Genomic DNA, 21,066 nt, shown 5'->3' with positions numbered 1-21,066 from the left:
TGAGCTGCCCCAGGGCAGGTTTAGGTTGGCCATTGGGCAGAAGTTGTTTGCAGAGAGAGGGATCAGCCCTTGGAATGGGCTGCCCAGGGAGGGGGGGGAGTCCCCGTCCCTGGAGGGGTTTGAGCAGAGCCTGGATGTGGCATCAGTGCCATGGTCTGGGTGACAAGGTGGGGTTGGGTCACAGGTTGGACTCCATGATCTCGGAGGTCTTTTCCAGCCTGGTCGATTCTGTGATTGATTCAGCACCACATCCACACCTTTTTGAACACTTCCATTGAATCATAGAATGGTTGGGGTTGGAAAGGACCTTAAAGGGACCTTAAAGACCATCTCATTCCACACCCTGCCCTGGGCAGGGACACCTTCCACTATCCCTGGTTGCTCCAACCTGGCCTTGGACACTTCCAGGGATGGGGAATGAACTCCTGCACCTTCCTACAACTCCAACAAGAGAAAACATCCTTGCCCACTGCAGCAGCACATGGTTGATGACCTTCTTCTACTGCAAAGAACAGAGAAATCCTGTAAAACACAAGCCCTGAGGTGCTTGTGGTGCTGCTTTTGCCCCTGTGACTGATGCCAAGGGCAGTGTTACCAAACAAGGTATGATTCTTTAAGAAAGAGTCTCTGCAGCAGTGGGAGATGTTGGGAAATTCCTTTACCAACAGTGTGTGGTCCCTCTCTCTGTGGTTGATGCTTGGGTTTGTACCACACAGGTACAATGCCAGAGATCAGGGTGGCCTTGGGGTAGCTCCCTAAATCCATGACCGGTAAGTCTTGTGCCAGCTACTATTTTCATTATTTACTTATATTAGTGATTAATATGTCCTGGGAGGTGTCTTAGTTTTGAGAACATCGATGGAGTGTTGGAGCAAAGAATGATTAAAGAAGTGCAGCATGACCTGAGCACATATTCGAGATACTCCCATGGAAAGGAGATCCATCAGAAGATCCAGGAGCATAAAAGGGAATTTTGGGGAATGGGATGTACCCAAATGACCACCAAAGCCCCTGGAAAGACCCCTATTGGTATCCAAAAAAGTTCACTGAAATAATTAGCATATATTCAGGTATTAATGAAATATAATTAACATGCAATATAAATGTGATGAGTATGTATTACTACCATGGATATAACCTGGGCTGGGGGGTTACTGCTCGTGAAAGCTTTGAGGAATAATCCCCCTGCATCCAGCACTGCAATAGAGTATTTTTGGCTTTCTAACCCCAAAAAAAAAGCTGGTTGCAGAGTTTATTTCCCAGGTTTCAGCGGCAGCAGCAGCACAGCAATGGGGGTTCATGGTTTTATCAGTGAGAACAAACTGGAAATGTGCAAAATGTGCAAAAAAACTCCCTCATGCTGCTCATAAACATGTCTGAGTGTGGTACAATGGCAAACCCAAAGTATGTAATAATACAAATGTCAGGGGCAGTGCACTTGAAATGCTTCTTGTGCAATCCTGAGGCTGCCAGTTTTTCTCCATAGGGAATGCTCCAATAGAAATCTTCTCCACAGGGGATACTCCAATATAAATCTGTATATATATAGATATATATCTATACCCAAAATTCCGCATACACTGAAGTTCCATCAGTGTCATTTCCATCTCTTGCCAGGACCTGGCTCTTTGCCTGTGCTCAGGTTGGTGCCTCAGGTTTCTCTTACCCTGGTGAGGGGCAGGAAGGTTTAACACCTTCACTGGGTGTTCCAAACACCTTCTGCAAGTTCCAGGGGGTTGACTGGAAAATTTTAATTCTTTAATCCACCCCAAACCTCAGCAAGGGAAGAAACACGAGAGACCGCAAAGGCAGCGACACAACCCCTGCCTTTGTTGCTCATCCTGAGCTTCAGCTCAGCCCAAACCTGGGAATTGCTTCTCCTCTGCTCTTGGAAACAGCAGAAGTGCCTGAGCACCTCCCCACAGCAGTGAGGTGAGCAATGACCACTGCCCACTCTGTGATAAAACAAAGGAGAGGGCACGAAATATTCACTGCAACGAGCCTGGAATGAAACAAAACCCCAAGAAGAATAAACCTCCTGGTCCTGCTCTGCTGGGAAAGCTGGTGAACAGAGATAAGGCATGAGCAGGCTCATTATCAGGTGTAATTTGGGGTCAACAGCTGCTCTCTGAGTTGGAAGAAAGAGGAATCTCATCCCTACCTTGGTCAGCTCCTGGGCGTTTGCCAGGTTGTCCACAGCGATGGCCAGGAAGACGTTCAGGAGGGTGTCTTTTGGGAGGCAGATAAGGAAAAACTCCTCACCCAGCAGGCACAGCCAACCCTCCCCCTTCTGCTGCCACCACCCTTCTTTTCCCATTTATGGATTATGGATTATGGATTGACCCCCTGCACCAGTGCTGTGCCATCATTCCCAATCCACCCCCTCTGCCTGGAGCTCTGCAGCCCAGGAGGTGCTGGGCATCCACTTATCTCCTCCCTGGTGGGGACACACACAGGGGCTGAGCAGGGGGGCTTTACAACCCCTAGAGACATCACAGCCCCTGGTTTTCCACTCTGGAAACCCCCCCCTCCACTCCTGCCCCCACACCCCTTCATTTCCCCCCCATTGTTTAAAAGGACAATCAGTGGAGCTGCAGGAAATCGGTCACTTTAAAGCCAATATTTGCAGAGTAAGTACCCAAAGCTACACAAAGGCATTGGATAGCAGGGAAGATGAAGCTCAGCCACTGCTGGATAACAGTGTTGGGAAAAAAAAAAACATCCTGGCTTGTCCTGCTGAAGTCCATCTGACCAGGAGAGCATCCTGGCCATCCTCCACCCTGACCAGGAGAGCATCCTGGCCATCCTCCACCCTGACCAGGAGAGCATCCTGGCCATCCTCCACCCTGACCTGGCCATCCTCCATCCTCAGTGCTCCCCCCCAGCTCCAGGAGAGCCCGGGAGCAGCACCCCCAGCCCCAGATAATGAGCTCTGCAGGGAAACAGCCTGTCAGTCCAGCCCACATTGCACCCAGCCCAGCTAAACAAGGGCAGTGCCCACGCCTGGCTGGTCCCTCTGCACAGCCCTGCATTAGATCACCGGGACAGAACGTTGGCCTCTGATTATTTATTCATGTTGTATTTTCATTTTTCCACTTTAATGATTTCAGCTAGGGGTTGTTTTATTGTATTCATTCTGGCTCTGTGTCTGCAAAACGGCCCCGAAACGACTGTAAATCAGGAAACTTTGCCTGGGAAAGGAGGGCAAGCAAAGCAAAACCAAGTTGAAATGACTCTCCCAAGGAGAAAATATATTTTTCTCTTGCACATTACCTGGTGACAGGAGAGCCACTCACTCCAGAGCTGTGGAAAGTTGTGTTTGCTCCTCCTAATGGGAATGGACATGAGGATGGAGTTGATCTCAGGAGTATGGACCCTCTGGAGACCCAAAATGCTTTAGCAGCCAAGTGTTGCCTCTGTGTTTGCACTGCAGGGTCCCCACCAGAGCCCAACGTGGGGCTGGGACCAGCTGCAGGTCCCCCAGGAAAAGACTTCAGGAAACTAATCCAGGGATTTGTAGGGGGCTCCAGGAGAGCTGGAGAAGGACTTTGGACAAGGGATGGAGGGACAGGACAAGGGGGAATGGCTTCAAATTGACAGAGGGCAGGGTTAGATGGGATATTGGGAATAAATTGTTCCCTGTGAGGGTGGGGAGGCCCTGGCACAGGTTGCCCAGAGAAGCTGTGGCTTCCCCTGGATCCCTGGAAGTGTCCAAGGCTGGGTTGGAGGGGGCTTGGAGCAACCTGGGCTGGTGGAAGGTGTCCCTGCCCGTGGCAGGGGGTGGGATAAGATGAGCTTTAATCCCAGCCCTAAGCAGTGTGGGATTTTCTGTCAGGTTGAAGTGTCCCCTGCTCTGTCCCAGCTCAGGGCAATGCTGAGTGAGGGCAGGACAGGGGGTGAGGATGGTGAGCTGGGGGAGCCCCAGATCCCTCCTGTGAGGGGAGGAGAGGCGAGGGATGAGCTCCCAGAGTGTCGTCAACCTGCAAGGAGATTTTGGGAAACCTTGGTCTCAGTGCCCCTCCTTGCTTCCCACTCCTCAGGAGACCTCCTGGAGGAGGCAGCTGAGGTTTCTCTGCAGGCAGAGGAGCCAGGAGCAGGGCAAGGCTGATGCACCACCTGCAGTGGTCTCTCCCAAACAAGGCTGTGCCCAGAACCCCTCATGCCCCAGCAGGCTCCACTCTGGCTCGGGCACTGTTGGCTGCAGAGCTCTGGTCCCACATGGCCATGGCACCAGGGGACTTCCCAAGGCAGCCAGGGACCAAAGCTGGCCCAAACAATGATCTCAAAGCCTCTTTGCTTTCCCTCTCAAGAGCTTTTACCGAACCTAATTCAGCCAAGACTCCAGACCCAGGCATTCCCATCTCTAATTCCCGTTGGGATGAGCGTCTCCAGAGCCTGATGTCCATCAAACCTGGAGCCTGTGCCTGTGACAGTGGGAAGCAGGAGTTGTATTAATCCCTTAGGATGCATCTGCATCCTCCCTGACTCTCAAACCCCCCCAGGGGATGGGATGCAGAGCCCTGGGGTCTCTCCAGCCAGGAACCACGTCATCCCTCAGTTTTCCTCCATCTCATGGAACATGGGATGGAAGTTTTTACCATTTGGAGACGAATCCTCTGGGACAGAGAGAGGTTTGAAATGTGATGCCCATCAACTGCTCCTTCCCTCATTCCAGGAGGGCAGGGAGTGCTGTGGGTGGGAGCACCTCGATCCCAGAGAGCCCAGGAAAAGATGATCACTATTTCATTAAAAAATATATTACTTTCCCCATTTCCTTTGAACTCAGGGCTGGTTTGCAGGTGGAAGGACAGAGGCTGCAGACAGGGGGGCTGAGGCACCCCTGGGGTGCTGGTCTGTGCTGGGTGTTTGGGTTTCTTCCTCTGGGGTGCTTCCAACCTGCTGGAAACACTTCCAGCCCTCCTACTCTGGGAATAAATGTCTCAGCAATAAAACTGTCTTCCTACCCCTGCCTCCCACACACACATGCTCAGAGTGTCTCGTGTAACAGAAGCAACCACTGGAAATATAATTAATTTCTTTTTATCAGATCAGGTTGTTTTGATCCGTTTCCAAGCAGACACAGTCTGGCAGACTTGGGTGTTTCTGCCCCCAGAAAAAGGTCCTCCAGTCCTTTCTGCAGAGCTCTGGGATTCCCAAATATCACCCAAACTCCAGGCTCTGGCTCAGGGCTGGTGGCTGAGCCTGTGCCAGGATGGATCTCCTGCCCAGCAGTTGAGGGCCAGGGGAAGGGCAGCACCTCCAGGCAGTTCCTGCTTTGCTTCTCAGGCTCCTCTGCAGGTTGGTTTTTTTTTTCTCCCCCTCAACAGATGCCTCCATTTATCAATTAACTGGACAACAATGAATACAGGCATGGTGTCATTTCCTAGCAAATGGGCCAAATCCTGCTGTTCCTCCAATCACACCACTTCCATTAAGCTGGTTCCACACAGACTCTCTGGAACTGGAAACATAAAGTGAGACGCTTCTGACTTAGAAAAACAAACTGTCAGGATCTTTTCCTTGCCATGGTCCCTCGAAAAAGGAAATGGAGCCAAAGGAAGAATCCCAAGGTGCAGTGAGAAGCAGCAGAAATCAGCACCAACCCACCTTTCTTCTGCATGGAAAAGAACAATCCTGATGCCCTGAACAGCTCGGGGAGGAGAAAAGAGCCCCTCGTGGTTAAAAAGAGCAGGTTTGGCAAAATGACCCAAAATCACCAGTTCCAGTTCTCTAAGGAGATTTGATCCATTCTGCCCAAACTCTTAAAAATGGCAAAGTTCACAAAGTGAAAATAAACCCTCTCCCAGCAGAGGAACCAAAGTGCCTTTTGCTGGTCAGGCCCCAGAAGGGTCTGGGCTGATTTCAGTAGTGATATAAGAAAATAAAACCATAAAGTCCTGCTTAAGAAATTCAGTTGTATGGGGAGGGATGGAAAAGCCACACTTGACATATTGCACTAAAAAAAGGTACATTTTTAAAGCTTTTTGGAGGGAGTTCTGCAAGGCAGAGTGGACAGATCTTTATGAAGTCCCAAGTTAGAGCAATGAAGTCACACTAATCTAATCTAATAATTAATTTAGGGTGAATTAATCATCTCTGATGATCCTTCCAGCTCAGGATATCATATGATTCTGTGTTTCTAGCCTAGAATTAAGCTGATCAAGAACTCAGACTGCTCTTTGTAGTATGTTCTCATGGTGTTCCCTGGGCTGTGGGGTCTCCTTGGGAAGTGACCCCAAGGCTGAGACACTTCCACCCTCTGCACTCCCCTGTCCTTAACTCTGCAGCATCCCTGCCATTAATGACTGTTTTACCTCCTGCAGCCATGCAGGGCTCTCCTTTCCTGGCAAACTGAACTTTATTTTCAGACGTTCCTGGTTGTGTTTGGACAGTTAATGCTGACCTGAGTCCCTGGTAAGTCCCTCAGGGATAAATGAGTGCCTGCTGCTCACTCCCAGCACCACAGACGATGCTGCTGAACAGCAGGGTTAGACCTGACCTTCCCCAAATGCTGATGAAACATCAGCACAGGCTTTAGTGGAATCACTGCTGCAATCCCCATGGAAAACACCCACGGGAGAGCTTTAACCCCTCAGCCTTCCCCACACACCCCAAGCCCGGTTCTCCCCTCCTGCCCACGGTGCTCAAAGGTCTGTGTGGGGCAGAAAGGCTCTTACAAACTCTCTGGGAAAGCTGCTGATACTCCCAGACTAAGTTTGGGTCTCTAATTCTCCAACAGGGATGTAAATCCCCACGGGAATTAATGGGTTTGTCTGAGGTTTATAGCTCTGATCACCTGAAGTATCACAGAATCCCAGAATGGCTTGGGTTGGAAGGGACCCTAAAGATCCTCTCATTCCACCCCCTGCCATGGGCAGGGACACCTTCCACCAGACCAGGTTGCTCCAAGCTGAACTTGGACACTTGCAGGAATGGGGCAGCCACAGCTTCTCTTTAGGGAAGTTGGAAAACTTGAAAAGTTGGTGGAAGAAGCCTTCCAGGAAATTACAGAAGGTTTTCTGGGCATTGTTACTGTTTATCAGCCAGGTTTTCCCTCCTTCTGTGCTCGGAGGAACTCACCTGCAGCAAACTCCTCCCTCCCTGCAGGACTCACGGAGAACTAAAGAATCCAAACTCGATCCACCCTCCTTGCTAAACACCCCAGCAATGCCCCAGGGAGCTGTGCCACCATCCTGTGCCTGTGGGCAAAGGGGACAGCAGAGGCACTGGAGATACCTCAGGGAAAAAGCCAGGAAAGCCACTGCCTGGATCACCTCAGAAGGGAAAGCCAGGAGGAGATCTGAGGGGAATGTGGACAAGGTTTCACCTCCCCGCTGTCGCAGCAAGCAAAGGCAAATACTGAGCTCGTGGCAGTGGCAGCAGGTGAGCCAGGTCCTTATGGCCTGCCCTTGAACACCCCCTGCTCTCTCCCTTTTAATGAAAACTAAAGGACAAGGGAGAAGGCCCCTCTGAATTAAAGGTGAGGAAGGGAATTAATACCCCGTTCCTGCAAAATGCTGGCTCGGAGCTGCTCGCAGGGTAAAAGTCTCTCTCTCAGCTGTGCTGTCAAGCCTGATTATGGCTTAATCTCATTTTCAAATGCCAAGCCCGGAGGATTTAGAGCTCTCCCTCCCTGCCAGCTCTCCACTGACCCAGTTTTCCAAAGGCTGTGTTTCTGGAAGGGGCTGGGAGGTGGATGTCTGAGCGTGGCTGCCCAGCCAGGCGGGCACCGCGGCCGCTGCGGCTCCGACAGCGCCGGATAATGGGATAAATCCCGCAGGGACACTCTGGTGTGACAAGCACAGCTCTGCCTGTCTGCTCTGCTCTTCCCCATCGCTGTTCCTCGTGCTAATGGGGGGATCTCAGACAGAGGAAAGGGCTGGAGACACCCTATCTCTTGTCATCTCGCCCTCCAGCTGAAGCAGCCTCCGTGACAGCTCCCTGTCTGTAGCCCAAGTGTTGCCCCCACGACCCCTCCCTCTCTCCCAGGTACCCAGCCAGCCCAAACAACACCAGGAAAAGATGAGCTCTGGGATTGTAACCAGCAAGAAGGTTCTCCCTGCTGGGCAGGCCCCCAAGCAGAGCAGCAAGGCTCAGTTATTACCCCTGTTTCAGAGAACAAACAAACCAGCTGGGTGCTTTGTCTCTGCAACAGTTTCTAAAGTCCCACTTTTGAGGCTGCTCTGTTTGACTCCAGCTTGAGGCTGCAGGCAGCAAACATCACACCAAGGATCCTGAACCTGCTTAATGGCAGCAATTCCACAGAGCAATTCCATCAGCAGGGGCAGAGCCACCACGGCCCCTCTGCTCCGGCTTCTCCTCGTCACACCCAGATGTGACATCAGGGAATTGCCTCAGTGCTGTATAAAATAGATCCTCCCTTCCCAAATCCCATCTCCATGTCACAGTGTTCTTGCCTGCTTAGTCTTGTCAGGACATATCAGACATCAAAGTGCTGCTGGTTCCCCACAGACACCCTGGGACATTCTGGGGGAGGCACAAGCCCCCAGTTTCTTCTCGCCCTCAAGAGATTTTCATCTTGAAGCAGAAGAAAACAGACACTTCATGTGCCAAGTCCTGGACCACGACTGAATGCTCCCAGAGCCTGAAACCCAAGATGTAGAATTAAATTTTAAGCACTAAGTGGAGACAGGATAATTTCCAGCATTTGGAACAGCACAGCTGGTTAAGCTGCCCTGGAGACAAAGGCACCAAGAGAATGGAACCTCATCTACCCACCAACCCAATTTCAGCTCTTCCTTCCCCTGACCAACCACAAACCATCTGTGAAGATGTCTGAGGTACAGAGGTCCTGCTCTGACCTGACTTCAGTTATTTTTCCCACCTCATAACAGGACATCCTCAAGGAAAACACAGACTAACTCGTAATAGGACATCCTCAAGGTAAAATATAAAGTAACTCATATAGGACATTCTCAAGGAAAACATAAACTGGACTCACAATAGGACATTCTCCAGGTAAAACGTAACAATTAAAATGAAATTTCATGAAATTAAATCAAATCAAAATTTCTAACGTTGCCATAAGAAGAGCGACACCAACCTGGATAACTCACCTACACGCCTTAGCCCGGGGGCTGGAAGGAGAAAAAGCAATAATTCCGTTTTAAAAAGTGCAAAAGGGTGAGAATTGAAACAAAATAAGGTGCCTCTGGCAGCCCAGGAAGGGCACCCGTGGAAGGATACAGTTCCCAAACAGCGTCAGGACGATGAAGTAGATGGAGGAGAACATCCCCGAGCGGACCCCGCCCTGCGACTCGATCCCGTGGTACATCACAGCATTCCAGTCCTCCCCCGTCAGGATCTGCAGGGGTTGGAGAGAGGAGAACAGGGGGTGACTTAAAGGAAGGACAGAGTGGTCAGGGGGAGCCAGGCAGAGTGATGCCATCTGGGAATGCTCCCCAGGGGAAAGGGGTGAGCACACGGGGGGCATCAGGCCCGGCGAGGGAGGGGATTGTCCTGCTCTGCTCTGGGCTGGGGGCAGTTTGGGCACCACGGCACAAAAAACCATCTAAAGCTGTTCAGAGTGTCCAAAAGAGGGATGCAAAGATGGTGAAGGTGCAACCCTTCTGGGGTCTGCAACTTCCTCCAATCCCTGCTCCCTGCTGCAAAAACAAACCCAGTAGAATAAGGCAAACCTCTCTCTCTCTGGAGAAGAGATGAAGAAAAGAATCAAACCTCAAAGGGTGGAGATCAATCACCTCTCTCAGTGCAGCACAGGAGGCTCCTGGATGTTGGAGCAGCAAAGTCTCCTGGAATTTCAGTTTTACCATTCCAGGAATGATGAAGACAAGATGGAGCCAAACTTTTCTCCAAGGTGCACATGGACAGGCAAGGGGGGATGGATACAAGCAGAATCAAGGGAATTTTCAGCTGGATAATCCTGAATTCCAGGGCTTTGTAAAGTGGGGAAGCAGAGGGGCAGCTCTGATCCCCGTGAGCAGGGACAGGACCCAAGGGAACGGCTGGAGCCGTGTCAGGGCAGGGTTAGGCTGGATTTTGGGAAAAGGTTCTTCCCCCAGAGGGTGGTTGGCACTGACCAGGCTCCCCAGGGCAGTGGGCACAGCCCCAAGGCTGCCAGAGCTCCAGGAGGGTTTGGACAACGCTCTGAGGGCCAGGGTGGGATTGTTGGGGTGTCTGTGCAGGGCCAGGGGTTGGACTGCATAATCCTGCCCCTCTGGGCTCCCTGCCTGCTGCCCAGCTCTGCCCAAGGGCTCTCCCCCAGGCAGAAGCAGCAAAAGCCACATTCCACACATCACTCCCGGCACAATTCCTCCCCTCTCTCCATTTTCAAGTCATGCAGAGACACCGGGGTTCAACAGCACCGTTCCTGGCACTTCCCACAATCCTAAGAAAACTCTTGAGCTCTAATGCCCTGAGTGGGAGCTCTGTCAGCTCCAGCTCCACTCATCCCCTTCCTACAGAAGGGTTTGCTTTGCTCAGCTCCCCCCACCCCACACACACTGTACCCACGGAGTGACAGGAGCAGCTTTGTCACCTCTCCCACCCCTGCCCTGCTCCTCGAGGCTGCAGAGAGCCCTGCTCAGCTGGGACAGGCATGGGCACCACTCCCACTGCCAGGCACTGGGCACCACCACCACTGCAGGGCTGGCACAATACAGGTTCTTCTCCACTTTTCCCAAGTTTGACCCAGATGGCCACAAAGCACAAAAAAAAAACCCCAACCCCTAAGGAGAAGCAACAACCACTGTATGAGAGAGGACAGATGAGGGAAGTTGGAGGGGCCTGTGCTCCTCCTGTGTCCTTGTGCAGGGACAGGAGGAGCCACAGCCCAGCCCTGCAGAGCTGAACATTGACCTGGGACTAACTAACAAATACATGAAAAATAGGAAAATTAATCAGAACACATGAAAACACCTCAGTCTCAAGCAAGCCTTGATGCTAATTTTGTACCAGTCTCACTTGCTCATCACTGAGTGTGACATTCCTGCCAGTCCTGCTCAGCACTGACTGAGGCACAGCAACATTTTGGGCAGAGCAGCCCTTCCCTTGCCTGCCGGGGCACAGCCAAACAACAGCTACTTTTAGCACATTCAAGCAATCCCGTGGGATGTGAAGCTCAAATTCCTAAATAGGAAGTTGTCTTTGTGTTTAGTAGGGGAAAAAAAAGGGAAATGAAAAGGCCAGAACACGGTGTGTGTTGTGATCCAGTCCCGTGTGCACGTGGAGGGGGAGGTTTTAGAAAGGAATCCAAAGCCCAAACATTGACCCAAAATTTGTAGTTCAGAGGAGGAGGAGGATGGAGCAATCCCTCCCAAGAGCAGGCATTATCAAAATGCCTCTGGGATATTATTATTATTATTATTGTCATTATTGTTATTGTTATTATTATTATTATTGTCATAATTATTATTATTATATTTTAACAAATAAATAATAATATTATATTTATTATATGATTACTAATGCTATTGTTATAATATAATAATATATAATTGACATAATAAATATTATTATTATAATATATAATATGGAATTGTATATTATATAATAACTATTAATATAGTAATATAATTCTATGTAACCTAATATAATTATCATTATAATAATCAATATAAAAATAACATTATTGATTTGTTATCATATCATATAATAATATATAATTAATGCAATGGTTATTAATAATATATATTGCACCTAATATATATTATATAATAATTATTAATATATTATGTGTGGTATATAATTATAATAATCAAGTAATGTAAAATTATATTATTGTTACTGCTATTATTATTATTATTATTATTATTATTATTATTATTATTATTATTATTATCATCCAAATGCCTGTGGGAGGCTGCACTCAGTTAATCCAGTGCTGATGGGTTTTGCTGGTTTTAATTCACAGCTCTGACATTCTGGACGAATGTCCTAAACCCAACAGCATTTTCCTTCACCCCCAGGGTATTTATCTCAAGGAAATATTTCAGCTAAATATTCTCATGGACAACCGTATTCCCAAAGCAAAATCCCATCAACATTCCCGAGCCTGACTGGGGCTCAGTTCCTGCTCGCTGGCAATACCTTTTTGTACCTTGAAGCCCTTTCTTGGGTGAGCACTCAAATCCTGGGCAAATATTAATTTGCAGGATCCTGGAGGTCAGGGCAGAACCTGCTCCCAGCTGGGGGAGAAGCAACAGCCACGGGAAGAGCTCACAGGGCACGTTTGCTTTTGGATTCTTTGTGTTAATCCAAAAATTGTCATCAATCCCCCCCCTTTTTTTGCCCTTTTTGGGTCCTGACACTGAAATACAAAATACCTGAGTTAAACCTCGCTGAGCTGTGTGAAAGTTGGGCTCAGGGGTGAAGCCTCAGCTCGAGCCCACCCCAGGAATTTGGGTGGGATGAGGGTTCCACAGGCCTGGGAGGGTCACCTGCACACAGAGCAGCAGCCCCAGCTTTTACTGAAACACCCAAAGTGATTGTTTTTTAAAAACAATTGTTGTTTTTTTTTTTTTAAATTGTTTGTTTTTTTTAATACAAAAATTATATTTAAAAAATGCAAAAATTGTATTTAAAAAATGCAAAATTAAATACAAAAATCGTATTTAAAAAAGATACGAAGAAAACAGCTGCAAAATGAAGCTTTTCAATCCCAGCATCTCCCAGAGCTGTGAGTCCCTCCTGCCTTCTCCCAAACTCGCCCCAGGCCGGTGCCTCTCTCGTGGAAGGCAATTCTCACCCAGCATTAACTTCTCTGGAGTTATTACTGGGCCAAATGCTGCATTATTTCCCTGCTGCCTGCAGCTCCCTCAGGCCTCTCTGCTCATTAAATTATGGCAAAAGTGCAGCAGGTCAAGCACTGGCTCATTCCAGGATCCACGAGCCAGAGCTGCCATCCCAGGGCTGGGAGGCAACAGCCTGGGCACACACAGACTTTAAGAACAGCACAGAAATACCTATTTTATCAATTTTTTTTTTTCTTCCTAGCAAAAAATCTTTTGTTCTACTTTTCTTTAATTCCACAGCGTCGATTTTTAATTTGATTTTTTTAATGATGTGTTGATCGAGCAGCGAAGCAAAACACGTGAAAAGGAAGGACTTCTTTCCTAAATCCCACAGATTTTTGAGGACCTCTTTGCCTTCCATAAGCAAGAGGAGATGCCCAGGAATTCCTCTTCTAACCCTGCCCCAGGCCAAGGTGTGGCTTTACCTGGAACACGGTGAGGATGGCGGCGGGGAAGGTGTCGAAATTCGTGGTCGGAGTTTCGTCTTGGAAATTGAACCTGGAGAGAAAGGGGAAATCAAAAGCCGAGCAGTGAGGGCCAAGCAGCTCCCAGGCATCTCCTAATCCCCTGGAACGCTCCAGAAACCCAGTCAGGGAGCAGCATTTGTTCCACCTGGCAAGAACAGCCCAGGCAAGCACAGCAGGGAACACGGTGTCTCTGAGAAGGTGCTCAACAGGACCATTAGCAGGAACTCAATCTCATTCCCAGAGAAAATTCGGATGCTTTGAAATTCATTTGCAGCCACAATTAAAATGAACAATCCAAATCTCAAATGATTTTTGCCGAGCAACCCATTCCAAGAAGTTTTCGTCCTCCGGTGCGAAAGCCCAAATTGAAATTACCCTCTTAGTAGATAATTTCTTTTTAATATTTTAAAGATATAATAGCAATTGACTGAGGGGGGAAAAAAAAAAAAAAGACCAAATAAAACCGTGTTATTTCATTTCAGAATCGATGCTGGGGTTTAAATGATAATGCTGTGATATTTCGTGCTGCAAAATTCCCCACAAGTGGCATTTCTAATGAGAACAATCAGATTCAACAGCACCACGTTTTCCAGCAGAAAAATATTCCAAGTGAATAAATACATTGTCACCGTGGATATTGGGGAAAGGATTTGCCTTTCCCTTAATAAAAAGTGATGCCTTCCCCAGGCCTGTTTCTTTATGGGGGTATGTGGGGACTGTGGGATGACAAAAGGGGCTTTGAATTAGGGTTGTTCTTTCTTAGGGAAGAGTTCAGCTCCAGGTAAGACACTGGAACAGGAACTATTTTCCTATAAACTTCTCAGCAGCCCAGGAAGACTGAGAGTGCAGCAGGATGTGACCCTTCCAGCCCTGCAGCCCCAGGATGAATAATTAGACTTACTGTCCTCCAAAGAGCTGCATCCCCAGCAGAGCAAAGACCACGATGAACAGGAACAGCAGGAAAAGCAAACTGATGATGGACTTCATGGAGTTCAGCAAGGAGACCACCAGATTCCTCAGGGAATTCCAGTACCTGTGTTGGAGATCAGAGCAGCCAAGAGAGAACGTGAGTGGGGGAAGAGCCTTTGGTGAGAAACTAATATGAATTATCTCCCGAGCGATAGGACGAGAGGAAATGGCCCCAAGTGGCCCAGGGGAGGTTTAGGTTGGATATTAAGGCAACATTCCTTCCTGGAAAGGGTGGTGAGGCATTGGAACAGCTGCCCAGGGCAGTGGTGGAGTGCCCATCCCTGCAGGGGTTTAAAAGCCCTGTGGATGTGGCTCTTGGGGACGTGGGCCAGTGGTGGCCTTGGCAGTGCTGGCCAACAGCTGGGCTTGATGATCTTGAAGGTCTTTTCCAACCTGACTCTATGATTTTCTTATTATAAAACAGGGGAAGAATGACAAGGAATATCAGCCTCTTTAAGCTCCCTTCTGCTGCTGGAAAACACGGCTCATGGAGTGGAAAATCTCTTGGAGCATCCTGAGGGCAGAGGTGGTCACTTGGTGTGTGTGCACCCACACTGAGTTGTGTGCAGTGAATGTCTGGATTAGTTCCTCCTCTACCCCCTTTCCTGGGATAGATTTTGACCTCTTGGCATCTTCTCATCCAGCACAGCAGCCAGATGAGAACTAAAATGCCCCGAATCAGCAGGGGTGTCAAAAGTCTATCGACATCATGAAGGTGACACTGAAGGTGGGAACAGTGAATCCAGCTCTCCACAACACACAAATCAGGAATAAACACCTCATTCCCACCAGGACATCTCTGTGGTGTGTCCTTTCAACCCATCCAACACCAGTATCAACCAGTGGATTTAAATTCCCACATGTTTAAACGTTCCTGTAGGAGTTTCACACCCCCTTCAGTGCCCAGCCATGCCTTTGGGGTGGGGAAATTCAGGTGTCCAGGACAGAGCCTTGGAGAGAACAAATCCAGGATGATAATTCCAACGTGGCAAGAGGGAATTCAGGCTCAGCCTGAATCCTGACTGACACATCCAAGTCACATCTGGCCAGATACAGAAGATGGGTTGGTTTTGCCTCCCCTGTGCCCGGAGGCAGCTCCTGGCACAGCCACAGGCAGGAATGTGGGGTGATGGCAGTGCTGGGAAGGGTCTCGCAAACAGCTCTTTCCTGGCTTTAGTGCCCTGCTGAGAACAGGCAGGGAGGGTTGTATCAGGAAAACTAATGAGTCAGGAAATGCAGAAAGAGCTGGGCAGCTCTTTGATGAGCTCCTTTTGGACCCAGATTCTTGTGGAACAACAGGGTCGGAACAGGCAGCGGGAAAGGAGTGATTTGGAGCCATTTCACGTGTCCTCTGCTCAAAGTTGGGAGTCTGAGGCCATGGGGGAGGAATTTTCCCCTCTTTTTCTCCATTGGCTTCTCTCATTTCCACTGCCTGGTACTGGGAGCTGCCCTGCAGAGCTGAATGCCTGCCCTGAGCGTCCTCCTGCTGCAGTTTGGGGATGGCTCCACACCCTGAGCTCATTCCTGCAGTGTGGCTGTGGCTCCCCAGCAGAAGGAAGCCCCTGGATTTGTCAGACCTGCTGATAAGGAGAGAAGCTAAGAGCTGGAGTCACCATCCCCTTTCCTTTGTCTTTGCTTTCCCCCTCTTCCTTCCCCCAGGTGTAGCTGGGAGGACTGAACCACCCCCTGTTCCTCTGTGCTGGGGGTGATGCAACCACGTCCATCCCAGGAGAAGTAGGATCTTACACTCCCATTCCAAGAAAATTTACTTCCATAATACAGTGACAGAGGTTTCAGGATAAACTCTGGTCTCTCAGGAGAATATCTCCAGTGGAAATGTTGCAACCAAACCTGCCCGGGGTCAGTCCCAAAGCAAAAGGGGTTGGGCTGCTCTCCTTGGAGAGGGAGGGTTTGCTGCTCCCACAGCTCTCCCAAGCTGGACACAACAGTTTCAGACCAAACCTGCCTCATCCAAGGGCTTCACACCTCACAGGGAGCACAACTGGACCCAAAATCCATAGCAGCTGGAGGCTCTGCCTTGTCCTGGAATAGCTCAGCAGCAAACCCTGACCCAGAGGACCAGGATATTCTGAGGAGCTGCAGTGCCAGTCCCTGTTCAGCTCTGCCAGGGCAAAGACAAGCACATGAAGCTGGTTTGCCCTTGTCCTCTCTGCTGAATTTTAGCCCCTCTCAATCTGTATCCCCTCCTGGTGGATCCTGCTGGCACCTTTCAGGCCGGCTGGAATTTCATTTTTTAACTCTTGCTGTCCATGGTCACTGTGATTTAAGACTGGGATTGAAAAGGTCTCATCCCATTGATAATTCAAAGCAGGATGTGCTGTCCATGGTCCCACTGATTTGGGATGTGGGAATCAAAAGGTCTCATCCCACTGATTATCCAAAGCAGGATCTGCTGTCCATGTTACACTGATTTGGGACATGGGAATGAAAAGGTCTCATCCCACTGATTATCCAAAGCAGTAGGATTGAGTTTAGCTCAGTTGGTTCAAACTTGGTTCTAAGAACACCAAGGTCAGGTTCAATCCCCTGTTTGGGCCATTCACTTAAGAGCTGGACTCAATGATCCTTGGGGGTCCCTTCCAAATGAGAATATTCTGGGATTCTGGGACTGCAATTGGCTTCTGCTGAACGTGGAGGGAAAACAAACCAGAGCAGGGAGTTGCAGAGAGAAATTCCTATGGAAAAGATGGAAAAAGGAGACAGGAAACTCCTGAGGGTCAGGGTGTTCTCACAGCAAAGGCTGCAATGAGAGAGTGTGGGCAGAATCTCTGCCTGGTGGCAGCACTTTGGTGGCTCTCATGAGTCATGAGAGGACTGAGCTGTGCAGCTCCAACCCCGGGATAATGCGGGATCATCCCGTGGGAGCCGCAGGGACGTGGCTGCTGGTCACACAACGAGCACATTCCTGTCGTGTCAGGTGACAATTCCACATAATCGGGTCAAGGGAACATCAGGATCAGGGGGGTGACAATGTCACTGATGTCCTGAGAAAGGGGGAGCCCCGGGCTTGGTTTGTTAAGTTAAATCTCTTCTCCCAAGGAACGAGCGATAGGACAAGAGGGAACAGCCTCAAACTGGGCCAGGGGAGGGTTAGGGTGGATATCAGGGAAAATTTCTTTGCTGAAAGGCTTGTCCAGGCCTGGCACAGCTGCCCAGGGCAGTGGGGGAGTCACCATCCCTGCAGGGACTTAAAAGCTGTGTGGATGTGGCCCTTGGGGACAGGGGTTAGTGGTGGCCTTGGCAGTGCTGGGGGAACAGTTGAATTCAATGCTCTTGAGGGTCTTAAAGGTCTTTTTCAACCTGAACACTTCTTGTGATTCATCCCTTGATCCTGCTGGCTAAAAGGAATAGTCAAAACTCACAAAAAAAATAAGATTTTACCTTCCAAAAATGGCCAGAATTTTGAAAAAGCACAACACACAATCAGACACAGCAAATCTCAGTAGCTGGGGATAAAATTATCTGCTGATGATTCATGGCTCTGAATTTCCTACAAAACCAGGAGCTTCCCATGCATAAGATTAGTGCAAAGGTAAACTACAGTGACACTTTTGGTGCAGGTACCCACCTATTTCACCAGACAGTCACAGAACTTAATGTTTCCACCCCCTTTTTCCCGGAGTACAACAGCTGACACTGCATCACACACAAATCTGGGATCTGCACAATCCCTAACAGGTACAAACCAGCAAACCCCCCAGAGCCAACAAAACCTGGGCCCTCAAACAGCTGCCAAAGCACCTGGTGACTTCCAGTGATTGGTTTGTTCCAATGCCATCACCTGGGCCTTATTGATTTCAGGCAGTTGTGCACGAGGGGTGTTTTTGGCAGGAGTTCTTATTCCTCCTCCTGTTACTCCAAGCCAAGGAGAGTTAAGGGAGTGATGGAAAGAAGGGAGAGCAGAGGAGGCAACGGTGGAAAAAAAATAAGGTGGAAAACAACAGCAGGGGCACCTAAATGTGTCATCAATTTGCACACCAGGGCTTGGAAAGCCTGCAGAAATGGCTCTAGATGGGTTTCTAAATGGCACAGGAGCTGTTTGCTGATGCCAGAGCACATTAATGTGAGGCAGGAGCACGAAAACAAGGGAAAAGCTGTGGCAACACCACTCCAGTGAAAATTCAACCTCCCAGACGTGCCCAGAGCAGACACAGCACAGGCAGCAGCAAAACTCTGCCTATTTGTGTCAACACAGGGGCTCAGGCACCAGGATTTAGCAGCCAGCAATACCCAGGGTATTTGGTTTTCCAGTTCCCAAATCCTTCAGGAGCAGCAGATAAGGACAGTGAGCAGCTGATGGGACTTAGAAAGTCAATAAGGAATTTGTTTCTTTTACCACAAGAGCTAAGGGGTAACATAACGAGGTTTTTGTTTTAAACAAGCTTAGAAACAAAGCAAAAAAAAGGATATTTTCCTGCAGCCCATCATTACACTGTGGAACCCTCTGCCCAAGGGCAGAAAAGCCTGTGCACGAGGCTGAGGGGGAAAAAAAGGGCTGTTAAAAATCTTTGTGGATGCAAATACAGGCTCAGGAACTCCCAAAATTTCCAGCTGCCAGAAACCCCCACTGCCCAGCTGAGGAAAAGGGCAATTCTGCATCTGCAGTTCTCTTCTGCTCCTGCTCCATCCCTAATGGGATGTCAGGACAGACAGGGTTTTTGTGCCAGCAAAAACAGGGGTTTGGGGCATTGTTTTGGGGTTTTTTTTTCCCTCCAGCTTCTGGTTATTTATTTATTTATTTATTGTTTATAAATATATGACAATAAATAAAAATATCAACCAAACCACTCCTCCTTGCTGTGGGGTTGGTAATCCAGATTTCACGTGGTGCTAGAAGGCTGCTGTGAGAGTGAAAAGGGAGCTGGACTTACTTTGTTACTTTGAAAATCCTCAGCAGTCGAAGTGCCCTCAATACACTGATGCCAAATGAGGTTCCTGGTTTCACTGCAGCCCAAATAACTTCAAATATACTTCCCACGATGACCTGCAAGAAGAAGGTTGGGTTTTTAACATACATAAGGCAAAACTTCTCCTTATTTCTCCGTTGTGAGGCTGAGGAAAGCCCAGGAATCAGAGCCCAGGTTGTGATGGTTTTCTTAGGAAAACTTCAGGAAAATCGTAAATTGGCCAAGAGCACTGGAAATCCCTAATTTTACCACTGGAAATCCTTATCCCAACTTTCTGCAGCCCAGACTGAAAAAGGGCAATACCCAGCAGCAGAACACATTGGGATCTCCTATACAGAGTCAGGAACTTGTTGCTTTTTCTCCAGCAATCAAACTGCCTTAAAAAAACCTTTTTGGAATGACACTGTTCTTTATTATTGTATTTTTTTAACACTGGCTCAACTGGAAATGCCAACCCTTTGTTTTCCCCCCACACACAGTGGGTCTGTGCAGAGATGCAGGGGGGCACTGCCCCGTCCTTCCCTGCCCATCAGAAGGACCAAAAACCTCCACCTGCAGCAGAGCCGTGAAGCTCTGGGTGAGATCCACCAGAAACTTCTGGCAGCTGAGAGTGTTTAGGAGGGCAATTAAAGCAATTGCTGTTGTGAGACCCGGCAAAGCCTCCAGCACACGCATCCAACCAGCTGCCTCGGGGGATTGACAAAGTCGTCCCAAATCGAGGTGGATTTTTTTAAGTCCCGGTTTGTTTTGGCTGGGGGGGTTTAAGGACGGCAGGGAATTAACCCGGAGCGATGGAAACAAAACCTTCTGAGATATCCTTCATTACCAAAAGGACAAAGCAGCAATGGGTTAAGCACAGCTGGAAAGGGCAATTATCTCCACGCAGGTTGCTGCACAGTTAATAAGATAAAACAGGCATTTCGCTGCCGATTGCTGTTATTGCTCCCATTAACCCGGCCTTTCAGAGCTCCCACTGCCCCTGGTCCCCGGGTGGGCAAAACACACCATAAACACGCTCAGCAGAACCCAGCAAGCAGCTGGTTTGTGCCGGGGGAGGGAATGTTAACAGGGAGCCAGGGCTGGGGCTGATACCTGCAAGAAACGCTGTGCCCCGAGCTTCAAAAAAATTCAGGTACGCGGCAGTTGCTCATCCCTTTTGTCCCACCCGAAAAAGAAGGAGCTAAAACTTCTCTCCCACCGTCTCTCACTCTTGGGAATCCCTTGTGAATCAGCAAAACCCTTCCCTTGGACCTTCCACGTGTTACCCTGATAATTAATTATCTCGGCATCCCAGCAGGGCCTCCTGGGAGCCCGTTTCACAGGAGACCCCTCTGGACTGGAACTCCCAAGGCTGATGTTGCTCTGATTTGTTGTTTCGCTTTTTGCATTTGAATGGTTTCGTCTCGATGGTTTGTCAGACTAAACTGGCTACAGAGCTGGGGGGGGGGGGTGAAGCCGCCGAATTAATTCTGGGGGCTGGAAGGTGGGTGAGGAGGAAGAAACAGAGCCAGCAGTAGGATCCCTGTGGATTCTCCGAAGGAGGAAGAATTAAAAACAGATCAACAGCTTGAACCTCCTGGGAAACACTCACAAAGCTCGTTGCCAGCGCTGCACAAACACAGAGAGACACTGGGGGGTTTATCTTTGGCTGAGTGCAAGCTCCTAAATCACCTGTCCCTGACTGGCAGGTGCAAGGGCTGGATGTGGAAGGAGCATCCCGGACACAGGGATCCAAGGAAACTCACAGCCAGCTTGGAGCTCACCTAAGCCATTGGTGAAAGACATCAACCTGTTACCAGGGAATTTAAACAAGGCAGTGATATGAGAAATAAAAATATGGGTTTTATATTGCGAGAAATAAAAATACTTATATATATATATATAGGCATATCGTGAAGTTGTGAGATATCCAAGTTCCACGGACTGAAC

General features: G+C 49.0%; 1 protein-coding gene across 18 annotated transcripts in view; it reads right to left on the bottom strand.

Moving 5' to 3' along the window:
- CACNA1B (calcium voltage-gated channel subunit alpha1 B) overlaps positions 1–21,066 on the bottom strand; it is a 309,392-nt gene that overhangs the window by 103,674 nt on the left and 184,652 nt on the right. For all 18 annotated transcript variants that reach the window (XM_039383719.1, XM_039383720.1, XM_039383721.1 and 15 more), the window contains 5 exons: positions 19,102–19,214; positions 14,142–14,273; positions 13,199–13,271; positions 9,208–9,325; positions 2,162–2,229 (listed from right to left, as the gene is read on the bottom strand). In XM_039383719.1, the coding sequence (XP_039239653.1) occupies positions 2,162–2,229; positions 9,208–9,325; positions 13,199–13,271; positions 14,142–14,273; positions 19,102–19,214 (504 nt within the window). The remainder of the gene's footprint in view (positions 1–2,161; positions 2,230–9,207; positions 9,326–13,198; positions 13,272–14,141; positions 14,274–19,101; positions 19,215–21,066) is intronic.

This window comes from Pipra filicauda, unplaced genomic scaffold (assembly GCF_003945595.2).
Source record: "Pipra filicauda isolate LSUMZ 115617 unplaced genomic scaffold, ASM394559v2 scaffold321_size1097455_pilon, whole genome shotgun sequence".
In the NCBI taxonomy this organism is placed as follows: domain Eukaryota; kingdom Metazoa; phylum Chordata; class Aves; order Passeriformes; family Pipridae; genus Pipra; species Pipra filicauda.
Note: the sequence above shows the minus strand (reverse complement) of the source record. Positions and strands in the feature narration are given on the sequence as shown.